The 25,563-nt window shown below is 48.1% G+C and overlaps 2 protein-coding genes across 4 annotated transcripts; one reads left to right on the top strand and one right to left on the bottom strand.

Moving 5' to 3' along the window:
• Nucleotides 1–6,058: 6,058 nt before the first annotated feature.
• Nucleotides 6,059–12,705, top strand: NXT2 (nuclear transport factor 2 like export factor 2). Of its 3 annotated transcripts, none has more exons than XM_053274387.1 (4): nucleotides 6,059–6,215; nucleotides 8,149–8,235; nucleotides 9,975–10,119; nucleotides 10,958–12,705. In XM_053274387.1, exons 1-4 carry the CDS (start codon nucleotides 6,201–6,203, stop codon nucleotides 11,134–11,136), a joined length of 426 nt encoding a protein of 141 aa, XP_053130362.1. In that variant the 5' UTR covers nucleotides 6,059–6,200; the 3' UTR covers nucleotides 11,137–12,705. The 3 variants fall into 3 exon arrangements, with proteins under 3 accessions (XP_053130362.1, XP_053130360.1, XP_053130359.1); XM_053274385.1 differs by lacking the exon at nucleotides 6,059–6,215 and adding an exon at nucleotides 6,251–6,272; XM_053274384.1 differs by lacking the exon at nucleotides 6,059–6,215 and adding an exon at nucleotides 6,415–6,634.
• A 2,104-nt stretch (nucleotides 12,706–14,809) lies between these two features.
• KCNE5 (potassium voltage-gated channel subfamily E regulatory subunit 5) lies at nucleotides 14,810–20,701 on the bottom strand. The gene has a single exon (XM_053273481.1). It carries the CDS (start codon nucleotides 20,417–20,419, stop codon nucleotides 19,970–19,972), a length of 450 nt encoding a protein of 149 aa, XP_053129456.1. The 5' UTR covers nucleotides 20,420–20,701; the 3' UTR covers nucleotides 14,810–19,969.
• Between the last annotated feature and the right edge of the window lie 4,862 nt (nucleotides 20,702–25,563).

The raw sequence follows: 25,563 nt of genomic DNA, 5'->3' as shown, positions 1-25,563 counted from the left end.
TCACATTTCAAAAGACACCGTCCAAACACACACACCCCAAAACCCACCACACCATGGTCTGTAATTAGACACAGTCTCAAGATGACACAAATTCCACGCATGCAGCTTTTCTGTGCATGCCCAACAGTTATCTGCCGCTCTCTCCCTCCAACCCTGGTGGAAGCTCTCCCACACATAGAGGGCCATGGTTGCAGAAGGGCTGTGCATGCCTAGTGGTGTGAGTAAAGGACCAACTGGATCAGGAGGAAAACATTCAAAACAGGGAATGCTGCTTGATCTGCAATATCTGTGTAGCAACAATTCAAAGTAGTACATTCCAAAAGGTTGAAGGAGATTATTTTCCTCACTGAGTCCCCAGCTTTACAAAGAGTTGTTATGATTGTTATAGCTTAGTTGTTTTTATCATTATTATTTCTTGTTTACACAGTCAGACAGGTGTTATTGACTGGTTTGTTTTATCCAGGCATCGAGTCCTGAACAAGGACCTGGGATGGCTGAATTTTGTTATCAATGTTGTTGCTGTTATTATAGATATCGTCGCAGAATATAGGCTGTTCCCAGTAAAGCTGCTTTTTGTAATTGGCTGATGGTGATTTCTGTGGCCCCTCTGGTGTTGAGGTGCTCTTCTAGGCCTTTTGGAACTGGACCCAGGGCGCCAATTACCACTGGGATGATTTTGGTCTTCTTCTGCCACAGCCTTTCAATTTCAATTTGTAGATCTTTGTATTTGGTGATTTTTTCTATTTCTTTTTCTTCTATTCTGCTATCACCTGGTATTGCTATTTCGATTATTTTCACTTGTTTTTCTTTCTTCTCCACTACAGTTATAGCTGGTGTATTGTGTGGCAGATGTTTGTCTGTTTGTAGTCGGAAGTCCCATAATATTTTTGCATCTTCATTTTCGACAACTTTTTCAATTTTATGGTCCCACCAATTTTTGGCTACAGATAGCTTGTATTTTTTTGCAGATGTTCCAGTGTATCATCCCCGCTACCTTGTCATGCCTTTGACTGTAGTCAGTCTGTGCGATCTTTTTACAACAGCTGATTAGGTGGTCCATCGTTTCATCTGCTTCTTTACAAAGGCGGCACTTGCTGTTTGTGGTGGATTTTTCTACTTTTGCTCTTATTGCATTTGTTCTTAGTGCCTGTTCTTGTGCAGCCAGTATTAAACTCTCTGTTTCTTTCTTCAAGTTGCCATTCTCAAGCCATTGCCAGGTCTTGGTGATGTCTGATTTTCCACTTATATTGTGCAAATATTGACCATGCAGGGGCTTGTTTTTCCATTTTTCTGCTTATTATCTATATTATTAATTCTCCAAGACGAGCCATGTGTGGGGACGTGGTAGAAAGGAGGCGATTGGCTGACAGAGTTTGCAAGCAGAAGCACCTGATTGGGCAGTGGGGATTCCATATGCAGATAGGGAGAAGGAGCCTGTGAGAGCAGAAGCACCATGGCGATTGGGCAGTGGGGATTCCATATGCAGATAGGGAGGAGGAGCCTGTGGCACTGTGGTGATTGGGCAGTGGGGATTCCTTATGCAGATAAGGAGGAGGCGCCTGTGATGGTTAAGGTCAGTTGGAATGTGCAACTGTTACTGGTCCGAAGATGTTCTTGATTGTAGAGGAGAGGAATAAATATATATGGATAGGAGGCAGGGGTCTGCAAAAAGATGGGTCGTGTGGGAGGAAGGAGCCATTTCAGGAGAAGGAGGATGCCATTGTGTGAATTAGATGAGGGGAGGAAGAGCAGGAGCAGGGCTCAGATGAGGGTGGGGAGGTTTCTGGGGATAGGGGGCTTCAGCTGGGCCAATAGGTGGCAGCAATGCTGCAGCCACGGCCAAGAAGGGTGAGGGAGGTGGAAGCAACGGGATGGAGGAGGAGCAGGAGAGCAGCTCAGCTGAGGGTGGGGAGATCTCTGAGGTGAGGGGAGCAATCAAGTACTAATGCTCTAGAGCGTGCAAGAGTTCCAGTATTGAAGCAGAAAGAAATAATGGCGGCAGCCAGGATGCAGAGGTGGAGGGCTGGCAGGTGCAGCCCCTCTAGCCAGAAGAGGTGAGTGGACGGCGGGCGAAGCCCCGCCGGCCAGGAGGAGGAGGCGGTGGCAGGAGAAACAATGGCGGCAGCGAGGAGGTGGGCAGACGGTGGGCAAAGGCCTGTCAGCCAGGAGGAGGAGGTGGGAGGCGGCGGCGGGATGGCCTGCCCTGGCCCGCCCAATGGCGAGAGCTGCGGGGGAGAGCGAGCGAGAACGCTGCGCGGGGAATGCCACAGGCTCAGTGCACAACTGCACAGTTGCTCTGTGTGGGGTCAGCTAGTTATTATTATTATGCTATTTACACACAGTCTACCAGATGTTATTGACTGGATCTGGAACTTTAATGACCGGGCCTTTTCCAAGGGTCTCTAGGATAACGAAAGAAAAATTAAAGATCGAGTTGTAGTATTCGTGCTGTCCCGAGCAGTGCGGCCTTCTGTAGCTGAGGTGTTGTAATTTTATTGATGCCCGAGGTGTTGAGATGGTATTCAAGTTCTTTTGGTACTGTACCAAGGACACCCACAACTTTTGTACACCACTACTGTTTTCTTTTTCCAGAGCCGCTCAATTTCAGTCTGAAGGTCCTTGTTTTTCGTTGTTTTCTCCAGTTGTTTTTCGCCACCTCATCTATCCCCTGGGATTGCAATATCAGTTATCAGAACCCAATTCTTCTTGATGACTGTCAGATCCAGCGTATTATGCGCTAAATGCCTATCAGTTTGAATCCGAAAATCCCAAAAGATTTTTGCCTCCTCATTTTCTGTGACCTTCTCAATTGGAGGATTCCACCAATTATTATTATTATTATTATTATTATTATTAGTAGTAGTAGTAGTAGTAGTAGCAGTAGTAGTAGTCACCTTAAGTGGAGCAGCGGGGAAATGCTTGACTAGCAAAGCAGAAGGTTTGATAGTTCGAATCCCTGCTGCTACTATATCAGGCAGCAATGATATAGGAAGATGCTGAAAGGCATCATCTCATACTGAGCCATACATACATACATACAACCCCTCCTGTATTCTACCAAAGGCAACCACAGGGCTCTGTGGGCGCCAGGAGTAGAAACCAACTCGACGGCACACTTTACTTTAGTAGCAGTAGTGATAGAAGTAGTATTATTCATTCATTCCTTTCTGCCAGTCTTAATAAATTCATTCATTCAGCAGAGTCAATTCAAATGGAGCTTTGCAGAATAAGAACAAAAAGAGAGTTCTGCCCCAAGGAATATTATTATTATTACATTTATATGCCGCTCTTCCTCCAAGGAGCCCAGAGTGTTGTACTACATACTTAAGTTTCTCTTTCACAACAACCCTGTGAAGTAGGCTAGGCTGAGAGAGAAATGACTGGCCCAGAGTCACCTAGCTAGTATCAATGAGGATTTGAACTCGGGTCTCCCCAGTCCTAGTCCAGCACTCTAACCACTATACCACGTTGGCTCCCGTGGAATATTATGTGGAATATTCCCACATAACTTGTGTGCCTTTTAAAATAACCTGGGATGTGCCTCACTTCTATCTGACGTGCGGCTAGTGGCCATGTGTAAGATGGCTGCCCCTGTAATACCTAGACTATGGTTCTCCCTGCCTCAGGAGATTCGTTGGACATCTTTATTACATCTGGATGTCACCTGAAGACATTTCTTAATTCAGAAGAAATGTCACTTGTTGTCTTGACTGACTGCCCAGTGCTTTGATTGTTTGAATTACGTGTGCCTTGTTTATCTTTTTTGCTTTGATGTGCACTGCTTTAGGCATTTAAAAAAAGATGATGATTGGAAAGGGTTTGTAAGAAAACACTGGAAAGCTGGGGGGGGGCTGCTATAGCTGTCCAGCTGTTGTTGGAGTTATATCACCACCAATCACAGTGGCCAACAGTCGGGGATGATGGGAGTTGTAGTCCAACAGTTGGCAGAAAGGAGGTAAGAGGCAGATGGGCTGTCCAGAAGGCTGGTTGGGTGTCAAGATGGCTAAAGGACTAAGGGTGGAGGTGAGGAGTTTTGGAAAGAGATACTGTGGCCAGAAGCCCAGGGGCTTCTCAAGCTTGGGTCCCTGGGTGTGGTCAGACTACAACTCCCATCATCCCCAAGGCCTTTGTGGCTGCAGATGATGGGGGTTGTAGTCCAACATGTGAGGACCCAAGCATGGGGTGTTTTCAGCTATCACAGCAGCACAACAGTCTAGCAACCATAAGCGTAAGGTTGGCATGATCTGGAGGAGCTACGTCAGCCAATTCTTTAGTTTCGGGCTGTGAGCAAAAAGGGAATGGATGGGCAAAGACGCTTCGGATGTTGCAGCATGATAGGCAGGAAACCCAGGCTATGCAGGGCTGCAAGCGGACCCCCTCAGGAAGTTTCTGGGCTGCTTCGAGAGCTGCAGAGAAAGGAGGATTCTGCATACTGCAGCAGCTCCAGACCAGATAGGATTACCCCTCTCTAAGCAATGCATAACAGGGCTAGAAACCACTTCTGGGTCTGTGCCAAGGCACCAAGGCTCAGAAGCCATGATTCTTGCCCACTCCAAGCTCCTTGAGAGGGAAAGGGCTATACGTTCAATTAAGTCCACAGTTAACACAATGATGTATCAATTAATTAGACGCAGTTAAGCAATGACAGAGAGGGTGCCTTTGAGCATGTGCAGTTTTTCCTTCTTGTTATTTACTAACCATGATCTTCAACCAGAGAGGATGGGAATAGAATTTCCTAGGCAGCCACCTCAGCCTTCAGAAAAAGAGGCCCTTGAGGGTGGAGGCCATAACTGCGCGTTTGCATACAGTGTTAATATGCATGTAATACAGTTTTAGTTTGCGCAAGATGGGAGTTATGCTGTCTCCTCCGTTTATTTATTTACATTTTTCCCACTCTTCCTCCAAGGAGCCCAGAGTGGTGTACCTGGTTGTTTATCCTCACAATCCTGTGTGGTAGGTTAGGCTAACCCCACAACAACCTAGTGAGGCAGACTAGGTTGAGAGAAGGCACCTGGCCATAGGTCACTCAGGAAACTTTGTGTCTGGGTTGGGTGATTGATTGATTGATTGATTAAGTGCCGTCAAGTCAGAGTCGACTCTTAGCGACCACATAGATAGATTCTCTCCAGGATGATCTGTCTTCAGCTTGGCCTTTCAGGTCTCTCAGTGGTGCATTCATGGCTGTTGTAATCAAGTCCATCCACCTTGCTGCTGGTCATCCTCTTCTTCTCTTTCCTTCTACTTTCCCAAGCATTATGTACTTCTCAAGGGAGCTGGGTTTTCGCATAATGTGTTCAAAGTATGACAGTTTGAGCCTGGTCATTTGTGCCTCGAGAGAAAATTCTGGATTGATTTGTTCTATGATACATTTGTTGGTTTTCCTGGCTGTCCATGGTCTCCTCAAAAGTCTTGTCCAACACCAAAGTTCAAAAGCGTCAATGCTTTTCCGATCTTGCTTCTTCAAAGTCCAGCTTTCACATCTATAGAGTGTCGCAGGGAAAAACCATTGTCCAAATGATTCTAATCTTTGTAGGGACTTTGTAGGTCCCTGGGTTGGAACTTGAACCCAACTGATGATGGGGACTGTAGTCCAACAACAGGTGGAGGTTGGCACTGGCTACCCTTGCCATAGAGCAACAAGGCTAGAGTGGCATGGCTTTGGAATGCGCTCCCTGTTGAAGTCAGACCTTCCTCATCTCTGGCAGGCTTTAAGAAGTTGCTTTTAAAAAACATCTATTCACCCAACCTTTTAATTAGATTTTAATGGCGGTTTTAAAATTGCCTTGATGTCTAATTGTTGTTTTGTTACGCTGCATTTATTATGTTGCATTTACTGTAAGCCGCCCAGAGACCTAATTTGGAGAAATATACTAACTGAAAAAACAATACGTCTCTCTTCGTTGCTTGGTGCAAAGGCGAGGGCGGCAGCGCGGACAGGGGGCGGGGCCTGTTTCGGGTCGGAACTAGCGGACAGGGCCTCCCGCTGCTCGCCGGTGTAGCACAGTTTTGTCATACGCATCGAGGAGTGGCACACTGTAGGATTTTCTGATAGGCACCATCACCGGGAGAAATAGGCAGACGGACCAGGACGCGCATGCCCGGATGTCGCGCCGGCTACTTCCGGTTCCTGCCCGCGTCCCGTCTTCCGGGCGGGGTTGCGTCGCCTTTGTCGCGCTGAGCCCCTCCGAGAGGCCGCCGGGATGCTGGCTATCGCGGTGAGCCTCCGGAGCCTCCCGGGGGCGGAGGGCGAGGCGTCGCCCCGGGGGTGCTGGGTGGGTGGGTTGGCGCGGCGGGGCGGAGTGGGCAGGGTGGCGGCTAGAGTGGCGGCGGGAGCGGGGACGCGCGTGGCGCAGTGGTGAGCGTGTCGGGCTGGGGCTCGGGAGACCCGGGTTCGAATCCCGATCCGGCCCGTCCAGCCCAGGCTCCTCCCCCCGCCGCAGATGCCTCTGGGAAGCCCCCCAGGCAGGAGCCGAGAAGCAGCGGGTGCTAATTCTTCCGCTTTAAACTTGTCTGACCGGCCGTGTATATTTTTATTTTATTCTCCTTGATGATGATGGCTCTTCTATCCCGCTCTTCCTCCCGCAGCCCCGAGCGGGGTTCAGGGGCATCTTTATCCTCACAACAACCCTGCGAGGTAGGGTAGGCCGAGAGGGGCATGACTGGCCCAGGGCCACCCAGTGACTTCCATGGTTGAGTGGGGATTCGAACTCGGGTCTCCCTGGGACTAGCCAAAGCCACTAAATAGCCTTTAGAAGTTTTGTTTCCACTGAGAACTGGGTGCAAGAGCACAGTTCACCTCCTGCCTTCTTCCTACCCAGTTCCTTTATTTCCTTTTGAAACCTGGTCCAATGCCTTTATTATTTATTATTATTATTTATTTGCTTTCTTTACTACCCTTCCAAAAATGGCTCAGGGTGGTTTACACAGAGAAATAAACAAATAGTCTTTCGTCTTCTGCTTTGCCCTTGTTCAGTCGCATTCCTACCAGCATGATCCTTTGGCACCATATATTTACTCAAATTCGCCGGCTGCTGCTCCCCTGCAACTGGTATTCAGAGGCATCAGGCCTCTGAGGCTGGAGGTGGCCCACAGCCACCAGACTAGTCACCATTGATAGACCTGCCTTCCATGGATCTGTCCAAGCCCCTTTTAATGCCATCCAGGCTGTTGGCTGTCACCACATCTTGTGGCAGAGAATTCCATAGGTTAATTACGCATTGTCTGGAAAACTACTTCCGTTTGTTGGTCCTAAATTTCCTTGCCTTGACGTCTGTGGAGGAGAGGTGGGGTGGGGGGTTAGGGTTTACAATTTCAAAATGCAAAAGCCAATTAAAACATTGATTCAATTAAAAACAGCTAAAAGTAGAAAGGAAAATAACTTTAAAATGTAAGCTTTAAAGCCAGGAACCAAAAGTCTGAGTAAACAAATTTTTCTTTAAAATACCCATATGTGGGCAGGTTGGACACTAATTCATTTTGGGAGTGTGTTCCAAAGCCCTGGGGCAACCTTAGAAAAGGCTCAGTTTTGGGCCACCACCAGGTGAATCAGGGTGAAAATTGGGATGTGGAAACTGCTGCAACTTGTTGAGGGCCCCGTGCCAGGTCTGTTACAGTGATGGGACTTTATTATAATTATTAATAAATATACCCCCCCTCCTGTACCTTACTGCTCGGGGTGGCTCACAACATTAATTAAATAGATACAATATAAAATAAACCATAAAAAAGAAAAGACCTAGCTTAAATCTACATGTAAAATTACAATTTTTAAACATTTCAAATGAAAAGTTAGTAGTAAAAAGCTAAAATCTAAGAACTAAAAAGCTTATAAAAACTCAGCAACCTACTAGATATAAGCAGCAGATAAAACATTAAAACATTCTCTGTGTAAACCATCCTGAGCCATTTTTGGGTGGTATAGAGAATGAATGAATGAATAAAAAAAGCTTCTCTATAAAGATTTGTCTTTAATTCTTTTTTTTTAAAGGCTTCTGCCTACATCTTCAAGATCCAAGTTCTATTGACTCTACACAAGTTCTCTCCCTTCGGGCTTGACAAAATAGAATTTCCTTCTGTTTATAACAAGGAATTCTTGTGGATGTATCTCAGTAATCAGGTTTCACTTAGCTGCCTGTTTTGCTTGTTTAGGACTTCAAAACTCAAGTGGATCAAGCTTGTAGAGCTGCTGAAGAATTTACAAACATTTACTATGAAACCATGGATAAAAGAAGGCAGGTAAGTTAGATTCGTGACAGCTGTTGCTTTTCTTAAAACACTGCTTTGCTTAAACCCTGGTTGAGTTTTCTTCCACATCTTGGCTGATGTTATTTAAGGTCCTTGCATGTAGCTATGGACATAAACTCACAGATTAGGTGATTTGTGTGTGTGACTGTAAAGTGTGTAAGCTAAAAGTACATAATTGTGTGGGAACAGTAAGTGACTAAATCTTGTCAGCTGATGTAGTGGCAGCCATCTTGGAAAACTTTACGTAGGCTGCAATCCTAAATCCTCTTATTAGGGGTAAGTCACCTTAAACTTTGTAGGACTGTGTTCTTAGGATTGTGCTGTTAACTTCACCATGTAATGTGAGTTATTTCAGGAGCGTGAATTACTGTGTTTCCTTCCACAAAAGTTAACAAACAATTATGATGTTTGTGTTTCTTGAATTAAAATAATATTTGTATCTGTGTGTAAAAGAGGTACAGTAGAACCTCATAATAAATGGCACTGCTATTTGTGGGTGTCTGTTTGACATCCGTTTTCATTATCTGTGGATACTAAAGGGTTAAAAGGAGAACTGGTCTTGTGGTAGCAAGTATGACTTGTCCCCTTAGCTAAGCAAGATCCACCCTGGTTGCATATGAAAGGGAGACTCGAAGTGTGAGCACTGTAAGGTATTTCCCTTAAGGGATGGAGCCACTCTGGGAAGAGCAGGAGGTTCCAAGTTCCCTCCCTGGCAGCATCTCCAAGAGAGGGCTGAGAGAGATTCCTGCCTGTAACCTTGGAGAAGCCACTGCCAGTCTGTGTAGACAGTACTGAGCTAGATGGACCAGTGGTCTGACTCAGTATATGGCAGCTTCCCATGTTCCCTCATATCTGCTGTACCTAGGGGACCAGAAGTGACCATGGAGGTCACTTCCGTCTACTATTTTGTGAGGAGGAGCCATTTTGTGGCTCATTAAAAAAGAAACAATCTGCAATTTTTTGCAGATTTGGGTTTTTTTCTGAGTACATGGGAGCATGGTATAGTAAAGCGTTTCAATTATTTTCACCTGTTTTTAGTTTTTTGCTGGCTGTTCATTGTGTTTTTCTGCCATTTCGGTCCATTCTGGCACCTAACCCCCCTTTCCCCATAGGCATAATACCTCGTTACTTGCGGTAATAGGCGAGGAATGGAACCCCTGTGAGTAACGTGGTTTGCCTGTATGTAAAGAGAGAATGCTTAAGTATTGCATTTTAAAAATGTTTGCTTTTTTAAAAAGTGACTCTCCTGTATTTATCCCTCCTACACCGCCACCTCTGTGAAAATAAGTGTACTATAATTTTACCAGTTGATGATCTGCATAAAGAACATAGCATAATAGATAAGGATTGGGTTTAAACTTGCTGCCATGCTCGGAGAAACTCCTTCTGTGAGTGGAAGGAGAGTTGTGCTCACCTTAAGGACTCCTTTTTTGGAAGGAGTCTCTCATTCCACTAATGGCAGGAGCTTCCGTAAGAACAGTAGGTTAAAACCCTACTGAAGACCCTCACTTGGGTTCAGTTATTTAAAGAAAGCAAGGCAGCATACCAATAAATAGTGCACCCTTCAGAAGCACTGGGGAACTTCTTAGCAAATTCTTCTTAACAGAAAGAGAAGAGGTGCATGTTGGGAGGAGGCAAGCGCCACATGACGGGCCGCCCTAGACAGTAGCTCCTTGGATGCCATGCGATGCTTTCTCATCCCTTAATCTATATTTTTCTCAATTTCTCAGGTGTTGACCAAACTCTACCTGGACACAGCAACCCTAGTCTGGAATGGGAATGCCGTATCCGGGTCCGAAGCACTTGCTAACTTTTTTGCAATGTTGCCTTCTAGTGAGTTCCAGGTCAGCACATGTGACTGTCAGCCTGTTCATGGTAAGATATGGATCTGAACAAACAGGGGAATCCATAAATCAAGGGCACTGGCTTGATTCAAACAAGGTCAATAGGATTGCATCATTTATCCTTTTTTCACATTCTGTGAAGCATCTGGTCTTCAGTAGTGTGAAAACTGTAGCTGAAGTAGTTAAGGGAGTAGTAACTCTCCCTTAATGTCTTTGGAGAAATATTGTGAAGATTAGCCTGTCCTCTAGTGCGGAAACACCTCTTTTTGAAGAACAGTGCTTCATGTTCAATTGAAATTAAGCCTGTAGATGGCAACCTTGACTAAACTGGGCAGAGACATATTGAATATGAAGAGGAATGACATTATCCTGGGTAATAGTGGAGCTGTTCCAGTGATCTTCTAAACACCCAGAATAGTGACCAGAATCGTTCTTGGGTGGTGATGTTCATGCTGTTGCAGCCCTCTGGTTTTTGAGCTCTACTTGCTAAGCAAAATAACTTCTGTATGGCTCGATGTAATGCCGCACCATCAGCGTTTATTGGCAGGCCAAGATTCTGAGTTAACGTATGGCAGCTAAATTTCGTGCAGCTGCCTGCTGGATTAGACAGTCTCTATTAATTTATGAGCTATAAACAGGAAGGATTTAATGGTTCGTAATAGTATGGATTAGACTTGTGCAGATCAACATATGTATCTAATGAGATGTTGATAGGGATTGTTTTTTGTTGCGATTACTGGTCATAGACCAAAATAGACCAAAATAAACTGCATTTATTCATTCACTCACTTAAATATAATGGAAGGGATTGTGGGAATTGCACGTTTTTTAACATCTTATGTTCTCTCTCTCTCTCTCTCTCTCTGAAGAGCAAGCAACACTGAACAACACCACCGTCCTTGTTGTAGCATGTGGGTCGGTGAAGTTTGACGGAAGCAAGCCACAATACTTCTACCAGAACTTCTTGCTAACGGCACAAACCACGAACAACAATACTGTGTGGAAGATTGCAAGCGACTGCTTCCGCTTCCAGGAATTGTCTAGTTAGTGGCGGCAGCAAGAGGTGGCGGAGACGTTCCCTCTGGCACCTCCAAGGTACTTGGCTTTCAGAATAGTCGTGCTGTGGATATGGGATACTGCCTCTCTCTCCCCCTCCGCTCTTTTGGAAGTGCTATGGCTTGCCAGGAACTGTTGACTTCCTGCCAGAAATCTATAAAACACATTTCATAATGGAAGAACTGCTGTGCCTTCATGATTTCATTAAGGTCCGTTGGAAGGGAAAACTTTTCTTGGTGGTTTTTTATCGACGACTGGCTTACGTGGCACTGGAATAATTCCCTGTAAATATCTTTTATGCAGGAGGTTTTCTCACAGTAACAGTTTGAATTTCAGGGATTGGACATTCTCTCTCCCTCATAACTCATGTCAGCACCATTGGTCACAATTTGTATTTGCTTCTGTGTGGAAATAAAATTGCTGTAATTGATAGACAAGATGTGAATCTAATTTCTGAAATTTTGCCCTGGACTTTGAAGATCCACTTGCTCCAATAACTTCTTAGGAGAAAAGTGTGTTCGAAATGAGCATCTCTCTCTGCTGGTTGTGAGAGGACGGAAGGGAGAGCAGTTTCTTATCCTTTCTGGACTGTCTTGCAAGTAATGTGGGTACAGTTTTGGGATGTGCATGGACCGCTTGCTGCAGTTCAGTCCGAATTAGGAGCGAACTGCAGGTCTGTGAGCCAGCTGGTTGATTCGAACCAGTTCGAACTGGTTCGAGGCGGTTCGCAATCAAACCGCTTGAACCAGCCCAGTTCACGGCAGACTGGTTCGATCGCGAACTGATTCTGCACATCCCTAGTACAGTTACACTTTGATAGGTGGTTATTTAATTTCCGTGCAGATGAGGTAGCTTTATGTGGTTTGAATGTTTAGCTATTCCATTTAAATTATCTTTGAGGACTTTTGTTGTAATAAGAAAAGGGGAGAGTCAGATCTGGGGAAACTTCTTGTTGGTTAGATTTTTAGGTCAGGGGTTTCTAATTGGAACCCCTAACATCTGGTACTAACCTCCTAATATCTGGTCCTCCAGATGTTGCTGAACTATAACTCCCATCATCCCCAGCTACAGTTGATTGTGGCTGGGGATTATGGGAGTTGTAGTTCATCAGCATCTGGAGGACCACTGGTTGGGAACCCCTGGATTTAGATGATAGAACCTTTTCTATGCTGAAAAGCAGTATGTTCTTGAGACAGTTTTGATGTGACAGAAGCAGTAAGGAACACTCATGCCCTGCCCTTCTGGTTTCCATACTACTCCCTCTCATCTGAAACACAACTTGCCAGTTCAGAGCATATCGGGTAGTGACAGTCCAGAAAGGATAAGAAACTGCGCTCCCTTCCGTCCTCCCACAACCAACAGAGAGAGAGATGCTCATCCCCAACATACTTTTCTCCTAAGAACTTACTGGAGCAAGTGGATCTTCAAAGTCTTAATGTAGTCATCCCAGGAGAGGTTTCCAGCTGTAGCCTTTGATCTATTTGGATTTGGTTTGTGGGTGGGGTATAAATACTCCTGTGTACTAAACTGGGAAATCCAAATAAACTACACGTCAAATAGATTTTTGCATACTTTAACATGAATGTTTGGTATTGGAATTAAATGTTTAACATTTCGTGATTGCGTCAGAAGAGTAACGTAAGAATTACCATATTGACCTGAATTCAAGACTAGGTTTTCCCCAAGTTCTTTGATTGTAGAAACTGGGATGTGTGTGTGGTCTTAATTTCAGAATCCTCTTCCTTTTGGTTAAATACAGGTGTAACCTCTGTAAACTTGTATTTTTTAAGGCGGCCCTCTTGAACTCTGAGTCCTCTTCTATTTTGGGTAAACGTGGTAACATTTCAAGGGACAAGCATGAGACCTGCTTCGTGTGGGAATGCAAATCGAAACCGGGAGCTGCAGTGGGTGGAGGCAGAATGCTGCCTCCAGCCACACTCTGCCTTCCCGGGTATTTCTGCCCTTTGGCTCCTGCTTTCTGCATCTCCTCTCTCTTACATCTGATCCAGCAGGGCTGTTCTTACGTTCTGTACATCGCCTGCTCCCGCATCTTCTCTTCACCTCCCTGGCTAGGCTTTCCTTATACTTGCTCTCTTCATATCCTTCGGTGCCTTTTGCCCCCTTCCCTGAAGTCTGTGCCTCAGCCTCACTAATCCAAATTTGGGGCTCTGTTTCAGTACACATTGCTTTTGGAGGAGAGGAGAGGAGGGGAGCTGGTCTTGTGGTTGCAAGCATGACTTGTCCCCTTAGCTAAGCAGGGTCTGCCCTGGTTGCATATGAAAGGGAGACTACATCACACCTTAGAGGGAACACTGGACTACATGTGTCAGCACTGCAAGATATTCCCCTCAGGGGATGGAGCCACTCTGGGAAGAGCATCTAGGTTCCAAGTTCCCTCCCTGGCAGCATCTCCAAGATAGGGCTGAGAAAGATTCCTACCTGCAACCTTGGAGAAGCTGCTGCCAGTCTGGGTAGACAATACTGAGCTAGGTGTACCAGTGGTCTGACTCCGTATATGACAGCTTCCTATGGAGGGTGGGAGAGTCCTTGCATTTCAGATTTCTCTTGGGTAATGTCTCTTCCCCTGCTTTGACAAACAACCTGGAGAAAGTGTATCTCTCTCTCTCTCTCTCTCTCTTTTGTGCTAGCCAAGTCAGCAATGTGCTGGTTCTTGCTTATGAACCACACGCTTGTGGTCATTCCTGAGCTCGTTCCTAAGGTCTGGTATTTGTGACCATCATTGTGCTCTGGCCTCTCAAACAGGGGTGTGTGTGTGTGTTTTTCCCACCCTGTTCCATTTTGCTTGCCTTCTTGCTCGTGCTGTGGCCTCATGCATTCTTTCAGGGTCTCCTCGTTTATGGGAGGAGAGCTGGTCCTGTGGTAGCAGGCATGCATTGTCTCCTTTGCTAAGCAATGTCGGCCTTGGTTTGCATGTAGATGGGTGCTGCTGCCAGTCAGTGTAGACACTACTGAGCTAGATGGACCAAGGGTCTGACTCGGTAGAAGGCAGCTTCCTGTGTTTCTATGTAAATGCTGTAGAGAAGCTTGAAGCCAGGCAAGCAGGCGAAGTGCCAGTGGGAAGCTCAGGTGCAGGGTCCCATGATGAGCTGGGTCAGTCAGTGCTTGTGGAGTGGAATTATTTCAAGTAACTGGGGAAAGTGGGGCTGGGTGTATTGGCTGGAGACAGAGATGCACTGGGGTAATCTCAAGGTCTGGACCGAATGGTGTTTTATTAACACGGGGGGCCTTGTTATGGGGCCAGGGGCAGACATGAGAGCATGTGTGCCCCTTCTTCTGTTAAGAAATCTTTGCACATGCTCAGAGGTGCTCTCATCCTTGATATTTGTCCATGCCTTTCCTCTTGCTGTATGTGCAAATTGGAGAAAACTTTATCTGATTAACTTCACCTGATTAACCCCCCCACCCCCCACAGTAATGTGCATCTCAAAGCTCCTTTTAAATATATGGCAAGAAAATATTATGAGAGTTATGAAAAAAGATCGGTTTTTACAAGATTAGAACCCCTCACACACAAGACCAGCCAGCTTTAAAAACTGCAAGTCCTGCCTCACGCTTGGCTTGAGTCTATTGTTGGGTTAAGGAGGTGATAAACTTTTGACAAAGCAAACAATTAGCACCTTTAAGATGCTCAGAGGACAAGCGAGTTATCTGCAAGTGTTAGTAAGTTTATTGTTGTAACACACTTATTAAAACATAATAAAACACAAAATGTAATAGCCAATATATCGCGCTTAAAGAAAAACAGATAAGACATAATAAAACAGTTTAAAAAACTAACACACACAAACACACACACAAACTAACTAGCTAAACATGCATGAAAATAAAGAGATAATCCTAGATACCTAGCTGAAATTACAACTCTGACAGGGATGGTGTTCCCTCTAACAGGGATTCTCAGATGTTGTTGACCACAACTCCTAGGGTCCCCAGCTATAATGGTTTTTGCTTGGGGATTCTGGGAGTTGTAGTCAACAACATCTGGGAATCTCTATTAGAGGGAAGACTGAAAGGGTACAACTCGAATAAGAGGGTGAGTCTCAGAACTACAACGTAGCCAGATGTGTAGCAGGGCTAGTAGATTCAGTTCTCTTCCTGATTTTAGAAGACAATAAAGCAAAAATGGCCACTTGATAACGAACACAAGGAAATGCATCTGCCAGCAAGTAATTAACACATTCTTTTCAGGACCTGTGAATTTCAGTGATCGGACCTACTGTGTTTTATTGTTCCATAAAAGGATCAGTGTAGGACATAATGTCTGATGCTCACCCCTGGCTACAGGGGCAGAAGTGCTGTTCCACAGGAACTTTGTGAAATCTGCCCTCGAGATCTGCCAAGGGCATGGTCTAAAAACGTAAACTGGTAAATGCCTGCTTTAGTGGTGTGCTGGTGAAGTTGAGGAGGTATTGTGAAGGTGAGGATACCATATGGAGAACTTTGAATGTCTGAAAGGGAGAACTTTGAACAAGTTTGGCCCTCGTTGGCGTCCCACTCAAGGAGCCAACCACTGATTTTCCCCCTTCCCCAGGACTTAAGGTCCTCTAGTGAAGGCAGAGAGTACATTCCCCGAATATGGGATAGCATATCTATTGACTGATTACCCATTTGGTGGTGCCAATAGCATGATTTAACTAGATGGACTTCCGGAAGGTTGTCAAGTTTCTTAAAATGTTTTAGCAGTAACAGATGGACTCTAACGGAGATGAAGGGCAGCCCCACTTCCATTCTTAGATGTGTAGCAGGGATGGATGCCCATGGGAAGGCCTGGAATTTCCCTCAGGAAATTATTTATATTCTCTTCTAAGGCATACCGGTCGCTAATCTTGTGCGGCAGCTCTCGCAAGAATTCGCATGCAAGCAGCCAGCAGTGGGGAGAGGAAGGCGGCGGCGGCAGACAGGCTTGCGGGCGAGGCGGGAAACAAAATTGGGGGTGGGGGGAGAAAACAGCCTGCAGCCTTGGAGAAGCTGCTGCCAGTCTGTACAGACAATACTGAGCTAGATAGGCCGATGGTCTGACTCGGTATATGGCTGCTGGGGCGCTAAGATTGCCACCTCTGGTATACATTCTCAGAATCCAAACGCAGCAAGAAAAGGGGTGAAGAAATGGGCGACTTGCAAGGACAAAACTAGAGGCATAAGAATTCCACTCCCCCCAAAGAGCTCTTGATAAACCACAAATGCGTTCTCACAAATACCATTAGAAATAGCACAGCGGGATAAGTGTGCAAGATCTCAAATAACCCCCAACACATGCAGTGCATAACCCTAACTGAGAGCTACACTCCACATAGGCGGACAGTTACTTTGAGCTCCACAAAGGTAGGCAAAAGGTTTCTTAATATTTGAATGGTTTTCTTATATATGGAACCAGATGATAGGCCGGTCCATTGATTGCTTTCAGATTATCATTATCGTCAGCAAGTCAGTCTGTTGGCTTAATTTATATTCCATGGACTTTAAAATTTAAAAAAAGAAAGAAAAGGAATAGTAAACTTCCTGTTGAAAGTAACTGGCAAAAGGACTCTCGTTAATGATAATAAATATCATGCTAACTCATTGTTACTGTGAAGCTGAAAAATGTCGCTGATAGTGGACTCGGCTGCTGTCCCTTTGATCTTGGAGACCACAGCACACCTGCTATTAAGCCGAGGATTGCAGTAATGATCAATTACCGTATTATCGTTGTAAAGATGATCACTGTGTGAGGTTATCTCTCTTTCCAGTGGTCACACACACACAGTACAAAAGTCATCCCTTGCTTGCTTTTTCTAATTATGTTTGTGAGAACAGGTTGCTGGTTTTGCTATTGCAGCTGATAGCTGCCTTCTCTGTTTGGGGGTGGGGGGAGATATTTCTTGTGCCTCGGGTTAAACCTCTGCTTTTAATACTCAGCGTCCTGCGTGCACAGGCCTTGTTCACCCAGGGAAATCTGGGGATTCCGGTGGGAGAAGAGGCTGCGTGAATGCATCTGTTACGTAGCATGTCTATGGGGAAGAGAGGCAAACCCAGGTAGGTGTGGGCAGGCAACCTGCTGGAACATCGTAAGCTGCCTTTATAGCAAATCAGACCATTACATAAGGACACCCCTGCTGGATCAGGCCCAAGGCCTATCTAGACCAGCATCCTGTTTCACACAGTGGCCCACCAGATGCCTCTGGGGAGCCCGCAGGCAAGAGGTACTGTATGTGCATGCCCCCTCTCCTCCTGCTGTTGCTCCCCCGCAACTGGTATTGAGAGGCATCGTCCCTCTGAGGCTGGAGGTGGCCCACAGCCTTCAGACTAGTAGCCATTGATAGACCTGCTCTCCATGAATCTAAGCCCCTTTTAAACCCATCCAAGCTGGTGGCCGTCACCACATCCCATGGCAAAGAATTCCATACTTGAATTATGCACCGAGTGAAAAAGTACTTCCGCTTATTGGTCCTAGATTTCCCAACCTTCAGTTTCATGCGGTGACCTCTGGTTCTAGTGTTGTGAGAAAAAAATATCTCTGTCCACCCTCTCCACTCCATGCATAATTCTATCCACCTCGCTCATGTCTCCCTTTAGTTGCCTCTTTTCCAAAGTAAAGAGCCCCAGAAGCTGTCGCCTTGCCTCAGAAGGAAGGTGCTCCAGGCCCCTGATAATCCTGGTTGTCCTCTTCTGCACCTTTCCTAGTTCTACAATATCCTTCTTAAGATGCAGTGACCAAAGCTGTACACAGTACTCCAGATGTGGCCGCACCATAGATTTGTATAGGGGCATTATAATATTAGCATTTTTATTTTCAATCCCCTTCCTAATGATCCCTAGCATGGAATGGGACTTTTTCATAGCTGCCGCACATTGAGTCGACACTTCAATTGAGCTGTCCACCGTGACCCCAAGATCTCTCTCCTGGTCAGTCACCAACAGCCCAGATGCCATCAGCATATATGTGAAATTGGGTTTTGGGGGTCCACCTAGCTCAGTATTGTTTATATAGGCTGGCAGTGACTTCTGCAAGGTTGCACACAGGGACAATCGCTGGCCATATCCGTCCCCAGCACAGCATCCCTCCAGGGGCTGTTGCTGGTGTCTACCTTGTGTTTCTTTTTCAGATGTGAGCCCTTTGGGGACAGGGAGCCCTCTGTAAACTGCTTTGGGAACTTTAGTTGAAAAGCAGTATATAAATCTTTGTTGTATTCATGTTAATATACTATAGTGTTAGCTGGTTGATGAAATCCTTGCTGTGCTTGCTGCATTCGGACTCTGACCAGACGCTTTTTGCTCTTAAGAGGCCAATATTCAAGGTTGCTTTGTACAGATGAATTCTGCCTTATCTGCCAGGAGATCTTGAGTACAGACACTCTTGCTTGAAAATTCCCAAAGCGTGACAGACAAGGATTCTAATTTGGGGGGTGGGGTGTGTGTGTAAAATCGGAAAGATGTAGTCGGCCCACTACATCTAGGAAAGAGCTCCTACCCCTGGGGGTGGGCAAACGTGGCCCTCCAGCTGTTGAACTGCAACTCCCATCAGCCCCTGTGGCTGGGGATGATGGGAGCTGTAGTTCAACAGCTGGAGGGTCAAGTTTGTCCACTCCTAAGCTAGCCTTACCCAGCTCTTTGTTACACTCACCTTCACAGGTGCTGCAGTGGAGACTTCAAACAACACAAGTATGTATGGGGGTCATTGAGTTTAATTACCAACAGGGGGGCTGCCGGCCGAGGCTCTCTTAAGTACCGGGCAACACCCCTTTGGTGGCCTTCCAGCCCAGCCTGGGGAAACCTCGCTTAAGTTTGTGCTGCGAAGCTGAGCAGGGCTTCAGCCAGGCCTCTCCTTGGTCTTCAGGCTGCAAAAGCCTCATGGATGGGGCTCACTTTCTGGGCTAGGTGGACAGGTAGCCCTCGGGGTCTCCCCAGCCATCAGCCCCACCCACCCCACTCCAACGCTTTGCTTCAATCAGAGCCTTTTATAACCCGAGTTTAGAACAAGTCCCTTTTTAAAACCGCTTGGAAAGACAAAGCAGGAACAAAGCAGCGGGTTGCAAAAGTGGACCAGCTGGACACGGAGCAGGGAAGCCTCTCGCCAGGACGTCGCACGGACACCCCGCCCCCGGGGAGCTTGGCTGCTGTTGCTGCGGGAGCCTTTGTCTCCTCCTCTGCTGGACCCAACCAGAGGCTGGCGGCTCTGCCTGCTGCCTCCGGGAGGCCCCGCTGGGCTACCGCGGGCTTCTCAACAGGCAGCCCAGAGCCTCGTCCATTGTCGCGCCACCACCAGCTGCTGCTGCTGCTGCTGGGCGCCCGCTTTGTTCTCCGTCGCAGCCGCACAATGCGCCCCCGTTCAGCAGGCCGAGCGCCGCCTCTCGCCTCTCCTCCCGGCTCTCCCAAGGCAGCTCGCTCTCTCTCGGGTCTCCGGGGACGCTTCTTCTGCTCCTTCCCAGCCCCGACCCACTTCCTCCTCGGCTTCTTGACCCCGGGCTTAATATCCAGCCGGGCGAAGAGTTCTGCCGGACCCGAAAGCTTGCTCGCTTACTCGCTCGCTCCTGACATTTTGGTGGATCCCAGCCGTCGTTGGATGGCAGTGTTGCTTTTTGATCGCAGCCTGGCGAATATGAATGTGCTCCTCCAGCCTGACCAAGAGTTCTGCCGGACCCGAAAGCTCGCTCGCTGCTGCTGCTGCTGCCTCCGGACATTTTGGTGGATGGATCCCAGCGGCAGTTTCACGGCCCTGTTGCCTTCTCCGCCGCCGGGGTCCGGCCGGGGCGCCCCCTCCCCGCGGGCCGGAGGACGAGGGTGGCTCCTCGGGCGCCGGGCCCCTTCCTCCTCCTCCTCCTCCTCCGCTAGAGGTGCTGGCTGTCCGCGCTGCTCTGCCTCGGCTCGGCCGCCGCCTCCTCCTCCAGGCCGGCGGCCTCCGGGCCCCCCAGCGCCCCCGCGGCGCCGCCCGGCCAGTCGCGCTCGATGTAGAGGTGGTAGGGGTCGTGCTTGGACTCCAGCTTGCGCGAGCGCGTGTAGGCCAGGATCAGGCCCCCGGCCAGGCAGCCGTAGAAGATCATGATGAGCAGGATGTACAGGTAGGCGTCGTCGGCCCCCGCCGCGGGCTGAGGCTGAGGCCGAGGCTGCTGCTGCTCCGCGCCCAGCAGCAGCAGCCCCGGCGGGAAGGAGCCCCCCGCGCTGCCGTTGGGCGGGGAGGGGGAGCCCGCCCGGCCGCCGCCGCCGCCGCCGCCGCGCAGCTCCTGCCACAGCTGGCCCAGGAGGCGCTGCAGCCGCCGGCTCTCGCTGCTGCAGTTCATGGAGAGAGCAGGCGCCGTCCAGCCCGGCGGCTCACGCGAGTCTGCGGCTGCCCGCGCCCAGCCCCGGCGGCAGCAGCAGCAGCAGCATCCCCAGCCGGGCGTGGAGAGGCGGGGGGTGCCTCTCCCCGCCCCCTCTCCCCATGGTCCTCTCCCCCTCCCCAGATGCCCCCCCGCCCCTTCTCCTTTGTTCCTTGCCTGGCCCGAGCTGCTGGGCCCCGCTGGCAGAGGCGTTCCCTCGCGGAACGGAGCCCGCCCGGCCGCTGTTTGAAGCAGCCGCCTTCAATGGAGGGAGCCGAGCAGATGCCCGCGGGGGGGGGGAGGCGGAGGCGGAGGCGCAGGAGGGGCATTTCTGGATGGGCATTTCTTAGATTTCTGAGACAGAATGGCGGGGCAAGCCACGTTTTTGGCGGGGGGGGGCCGCTGGCCCGCCCCTGCGCCCACTCTGGCGCCAGCCTTGCCAGGACGCAAGGCACACAGCTGTGCTCAGGGTGGAAGCGGCCTTCTACCCAGCCGAGGCAGACCAGGGGTCCATCGAACTCAGCATTGTCTGCCCGGGCTGGCAGGCGGCGGCTCTCCAAAGTGACAGGCATGAAGGGTCCCCTTTCCTAAGCAGGGCCTGCCCTGGTTTGCATTTGAAGGGGGCTGCAAGTCAGCACTGTAAGATAGTCCCCTTAGGGGATGGAGCTGCTCTGGGAAGAGCCCCTGCCTGCTTGCCTGCAGAAGGCCCCCAGTTCCCTCCCGCCCTGGCAGCATCTCCAAGATAGGGCTGAGAGAGACTCCTGCCTGCAACCTTGGAGAAGCCGCTGCCAGTCTGGGTAGACAATATTGAGCTAGATGGACCAATGGCCTGACTCGATAGAAGGCAGCTTCCTATTTTCCCAGCAGAACCTGGGACCGCCTTCTGCATGCACAGCAGATGTTCTTCCACTAAGCTATGGTGCTCCATCCCCTAAGGGGAATACTTCACAGTATTCCCAAGTAGTTACAGTACAACTTGGATGTAGTCTCCCATCCAAATGCAAACTAAGGCAGATAGTGCTTTGCAAAGTGGGCTGGGCCACAAAATCAGTTCTCCCCTTAGGGCCACCAACTTTCCAGAATGACCGGGAGGTTCCAGGAATTGGCATTAAGATCCAGGTAACGCTTGATAGCAGTTCTGGAGATTTTTAATGGCTTGACATTGTTGGGGGTGTGGGGAGGAAAATCTCTAGGAACAGCGGTGGTTAGAGTTGGAAACCCTAATATGGACTCCCTGTTTTCACATTTATAGCCCGCTCTTCCTTCAAGGAGCCCAGAGAAAGCAGTATACAGAATGTGCCAGAAAGAGACATTTTTGGAATACAGATTCCATCACCCTCATGGTTATGTTTATCCTCACAACAACTCTATGAGGTAGGTTAGGCTGTGGGATAAGTGATTGGCCCAGAATCACCCAGTGAGTTTCATGGCAGAACGGGGGTTTGAACTCGCGTCTATCCAGCCTTAATCCAACACTCTAAGCACTACACCATGCTGGCTCTTTTTTGTGCAGGCGTTGCTTCTTCTGACAGGCAGCGCACATTTAAAAAAGATGATGAGCTTTTGGTTTATTCTGCTTGCAGCCCCAAGTATCAACCCCCCCCCCCGCAATTTAAATTTCTCTCACACACATGCGCACACACCCCTCTACTGACCTCATTGTACCCTGTGCCTTTACCACCTGGACATCAGCAAAACTGATGTTCAATGATTAACTAGCATAGATCCCCTTCAGAACAGGATCTCTTATGGTTATGGGAATGGTTTGACGTAGATCTCTGTTCTGACAACAGCCCAGCGGATTAGAAGTGCAATCTTAAGACACTTCTGTTTCGTAGGAGTCCGCTCTGCTGAACTGAGTGGGGACTTCTGAGTAAGGCCTCCTAGAACTGGGCTCAGATCTCCATCCTGTGTGACAGATACCGCCTAGAGGTATACATATCAGACAGTATAAAAATATGATGAATAAATAAATTTACCTGTCAAACATTTGTGGATATGGTAGGCACAGCTGTGCCAGAAAGAGATGTTAATGCCAGAGTCCTCAATCTTGGGCCCCCAGATGTTGGGCTGCAAATCCCGTCACCACCAGCTGTTGTGGCTGCGGATGATGGGATTTGTAGTCAAACAACATCTGGGGGGCCAAGTCTGAGGAGCCCTGCATTAAGTTAAGGCAGGGCCCCCCAGCCTGTGGCGCACCAGATCTTACTCCAGAACTTCTGGAGTATCACAACTTGGGGACCCCTGTCCAAAGGTATTATGCCTTCAGCCGAAATCCACAATATGCACTTATAGGCTAGAGTTTGCCTTCTCTTTCCTTCTAAAACAGCTTTCTCTTTTTGATATACTCAGGGGAAAATGCATTTGGAACTTGCTCAAAGGATCTGGCCTGGGGAAAGTGAAAATTGGCTGGGTCTTTTCTCCACCAGCTAGCTGTAGTACTTCCCTGCATGTGGAGCAACTCAGAATGACCAAAAAAGGCTTCGAGCTGGGCACTGCTGGAGTCTTGTTACTCACGAGGCTCAGCTGTTTTACTGCGGAGTTGCGTGGTCCAAGCACTCTCAACTTCTGCTCGTCCAGACGCCTCTGGATTCGTGTGTTCCGCAAATGGGATTGTGTGTTCCTTGTCACAGTGGGAAGAAAGCCGGGGTAAAGATCACGGTCACTCCAGGGCCTGAATCCAGGAGATCTGAGTTAAATGCAGTCATGGTCCCAGGTTCATTTGCTCACTTTGGCTGAGTATGATTATCAGCTTCGGTTCTGCATCCTTTGTCTTGTGATAGGAACATAGGAAGATGCCTTCTAGTGAGTCAGACCCTTGGTCCATCTAGCTTAGTATTGTCTGCACAGACTGGCAGCAGCTTCTCCAAGGCATCAGGCAGGAGTCTCTCTCAGCCCTATTTTGGAGATGCTGCCAGGGAGGGGACTTGGAAGCTTCAGATGCTCTTCCCCATCCCTTAAGGGGACTATCTTACCATGCTCACATGTGGTCTCCCATTCAAATGCAGACCAGGGCAGACCCTGCTTAGCAAAGGGGACAATTCAAGACCAGCCCCCGCTACCATAAGACTCTCCCAATCTTTACAAGGTTGCCATTGCTATCCCTTTGTTGCAGTTGAGGGTGGGACCCAAACCCAAAAGTTACCAGGCAAGTGGGTCATAGGGGGAAACCAAGGGCTTAGTTCCAAGTACCCATGCACTCAGGAGTAGAGGCCACAGAAAAAAAATTGGTTCAACTCATCCATTTAAGGTAAGAGAAGGGTTAACTAAGTTATCGGTCCTTACCACAGCGAACACTGATCTTGTGGCAGCAAGCATGAATTGTCTCCTTAGCTAAGCAGGGCCTGCCCTGGTTGCATATGAATGGGAGACTTGATGTGTGAGCACTGGAAGAGATTCCCCTCAGGGGATGGAGCCGCTCTGGGAAGAGCATCTAGGTTCCAAGTTCCCTCCCTGGCAGCATCTCCAAGATAGGGCTGGGAGAGACTCCTGCCTGCAACCTTGGAGAAGCTGCTGCCAGTCTGTGTAGACAATACTGAACTGGATGGACCAATGGTCTGACTCAGGATATGGCAGCTTCCTATGTCCTATTATATATAGCAAATTGCAGTGCAAATAGGTATAGGAATGGGAATAACTTTGTTTCCTCCAACAGCAAAGAAAATAGCATTATAGGAAGCTCCTTTTTCTGATTATGACGTTACTCAGTTACTACAGTTTGTATTGGGAGTGAGTCTAGTTTTCTGACACTGCATGGATTTCGTTCAATACTGTTCTGTGGATTTTTGAGCTTGAAAATAACCAAACAGCAATTATAGTCCCTAAACTTCAGGTAAAATGATGGTTAGAACACAGGACAAAACGAGACCAGGTTAATTCCTTATTAAATCCAGCTTGAAATGAAGGATAGAGTTAAAGACAATAATGCCAACGTTAATTTCAAGCTTGTTTTAACAAGGAACTAGCATTGTCTTCATTTATTCTCGGTCAGCGTTCATCATTGTAAGGCCCGGGGGGCAGTGGGGTGGTGGCGTTCTATTAATCTTCTGTAATTTGCTTCTTTTAATATTGTAAACCGCTTTGGGTGCCTTTGCCGGGGCAGAAAAGTGGCATAAAAATGTAGCAAATAAATAAATAAACAAACAAACCCTAAGTGTGGGCTTGTCTGAAGCCCAGTAAAGGGAGGAGAACTGGTCTTGTGGTAGCCAGCATTGGCCCCTTTGCTAAGCAGAGTCCACCCTGGTTTGGATTTGAAAGGGAGACTAGAAGTGTGAGCACTGTAAGATATTCCCCTCGGGATGGAGCCGCTCTGGGAAGAGTACCTGCCTGCTTGCATGCAGAAGGTCCCCAGTTCCCTCCCTGGCAGCATCTCCAAGATAGGGCTGGAAGAGACTCCTGCCTGCCACCTTGGGGAAGCCGCTGCCAGTCTGGGTAGATAATACTGAGCTAGATGGACCAAGGGTCTGACTCGGTAGAAGGCTTAGGAACAAGGGCCCTCCCTGCACTGGGACTGAAAAAGCGCAGTCCTGTGCCGAGGTCAGCACAGGGGAAATGGCTCGCGCATGGAAGGTGTTTTGCCAAAGTGGCCCTTCTAGAAAAATAGCGAGGATCTCTGTTCTAGATGAATTCTAGGTGCTGGAGGTGGGTCACGGGATTCGCTCTTGGGTTTTTGCCTCCAGCGCATGAACTTTAAATGCTGATCGCTCATTACTATTTAATAGGTCAGGGTTTCTTAACCTTGGGCCCCCGGATGTTGTTGGACTACAACTCCCATCATCCCCAGATATGGCCTTTGTGGCTGAGGATTATGGGAGTTGTAGTCCAACAACATCTGGGGGCCCAAGGTTAAGAAACCCCATAATAGGTAATAATAGCTTCTTACGTTACATTAGAGCCAGTGTGGTGTAGTGGTCAGAGTGCTAGCCTAGGACTGGGGAGGAAACCTGAGTTCAAATCCCCATTCATCCTCATGCTACTTGCTGGCTGACTCTGGGCCAGTCACTTCTCTCTCAGCCTAACCTCCTTCACAGGGTTGTTGTGAGGAGAAACTTAAGTATGTAGTACACCTCTCTGGGCTCCTTGGAGGAAGAGCAGGATGTAAAATGTAAAATAAATCAATAAAAAAT

The sequence above is a fragment of the Hemicordylus capensis genome, chromosome 11 (genome assembly GCF_027244095.1).
Source record: "Hemicordylus capensis ecotype Gifberg chromosome 11, rHemCap1.1.pri, whole genome shotgun sequence".
NCBI classification, from domain to species: domain Eukaryota; kingdom Metazoa; phylum Chordata; class Lepidosauria; order Squamata; family Cordylidae; genus Hemicordylus; species Hemicordylus capensis.
Note: the sequence above shows the minus strand (reverse complement) of the source record. Positions and strands in the feature narration are given on the sequence as shown.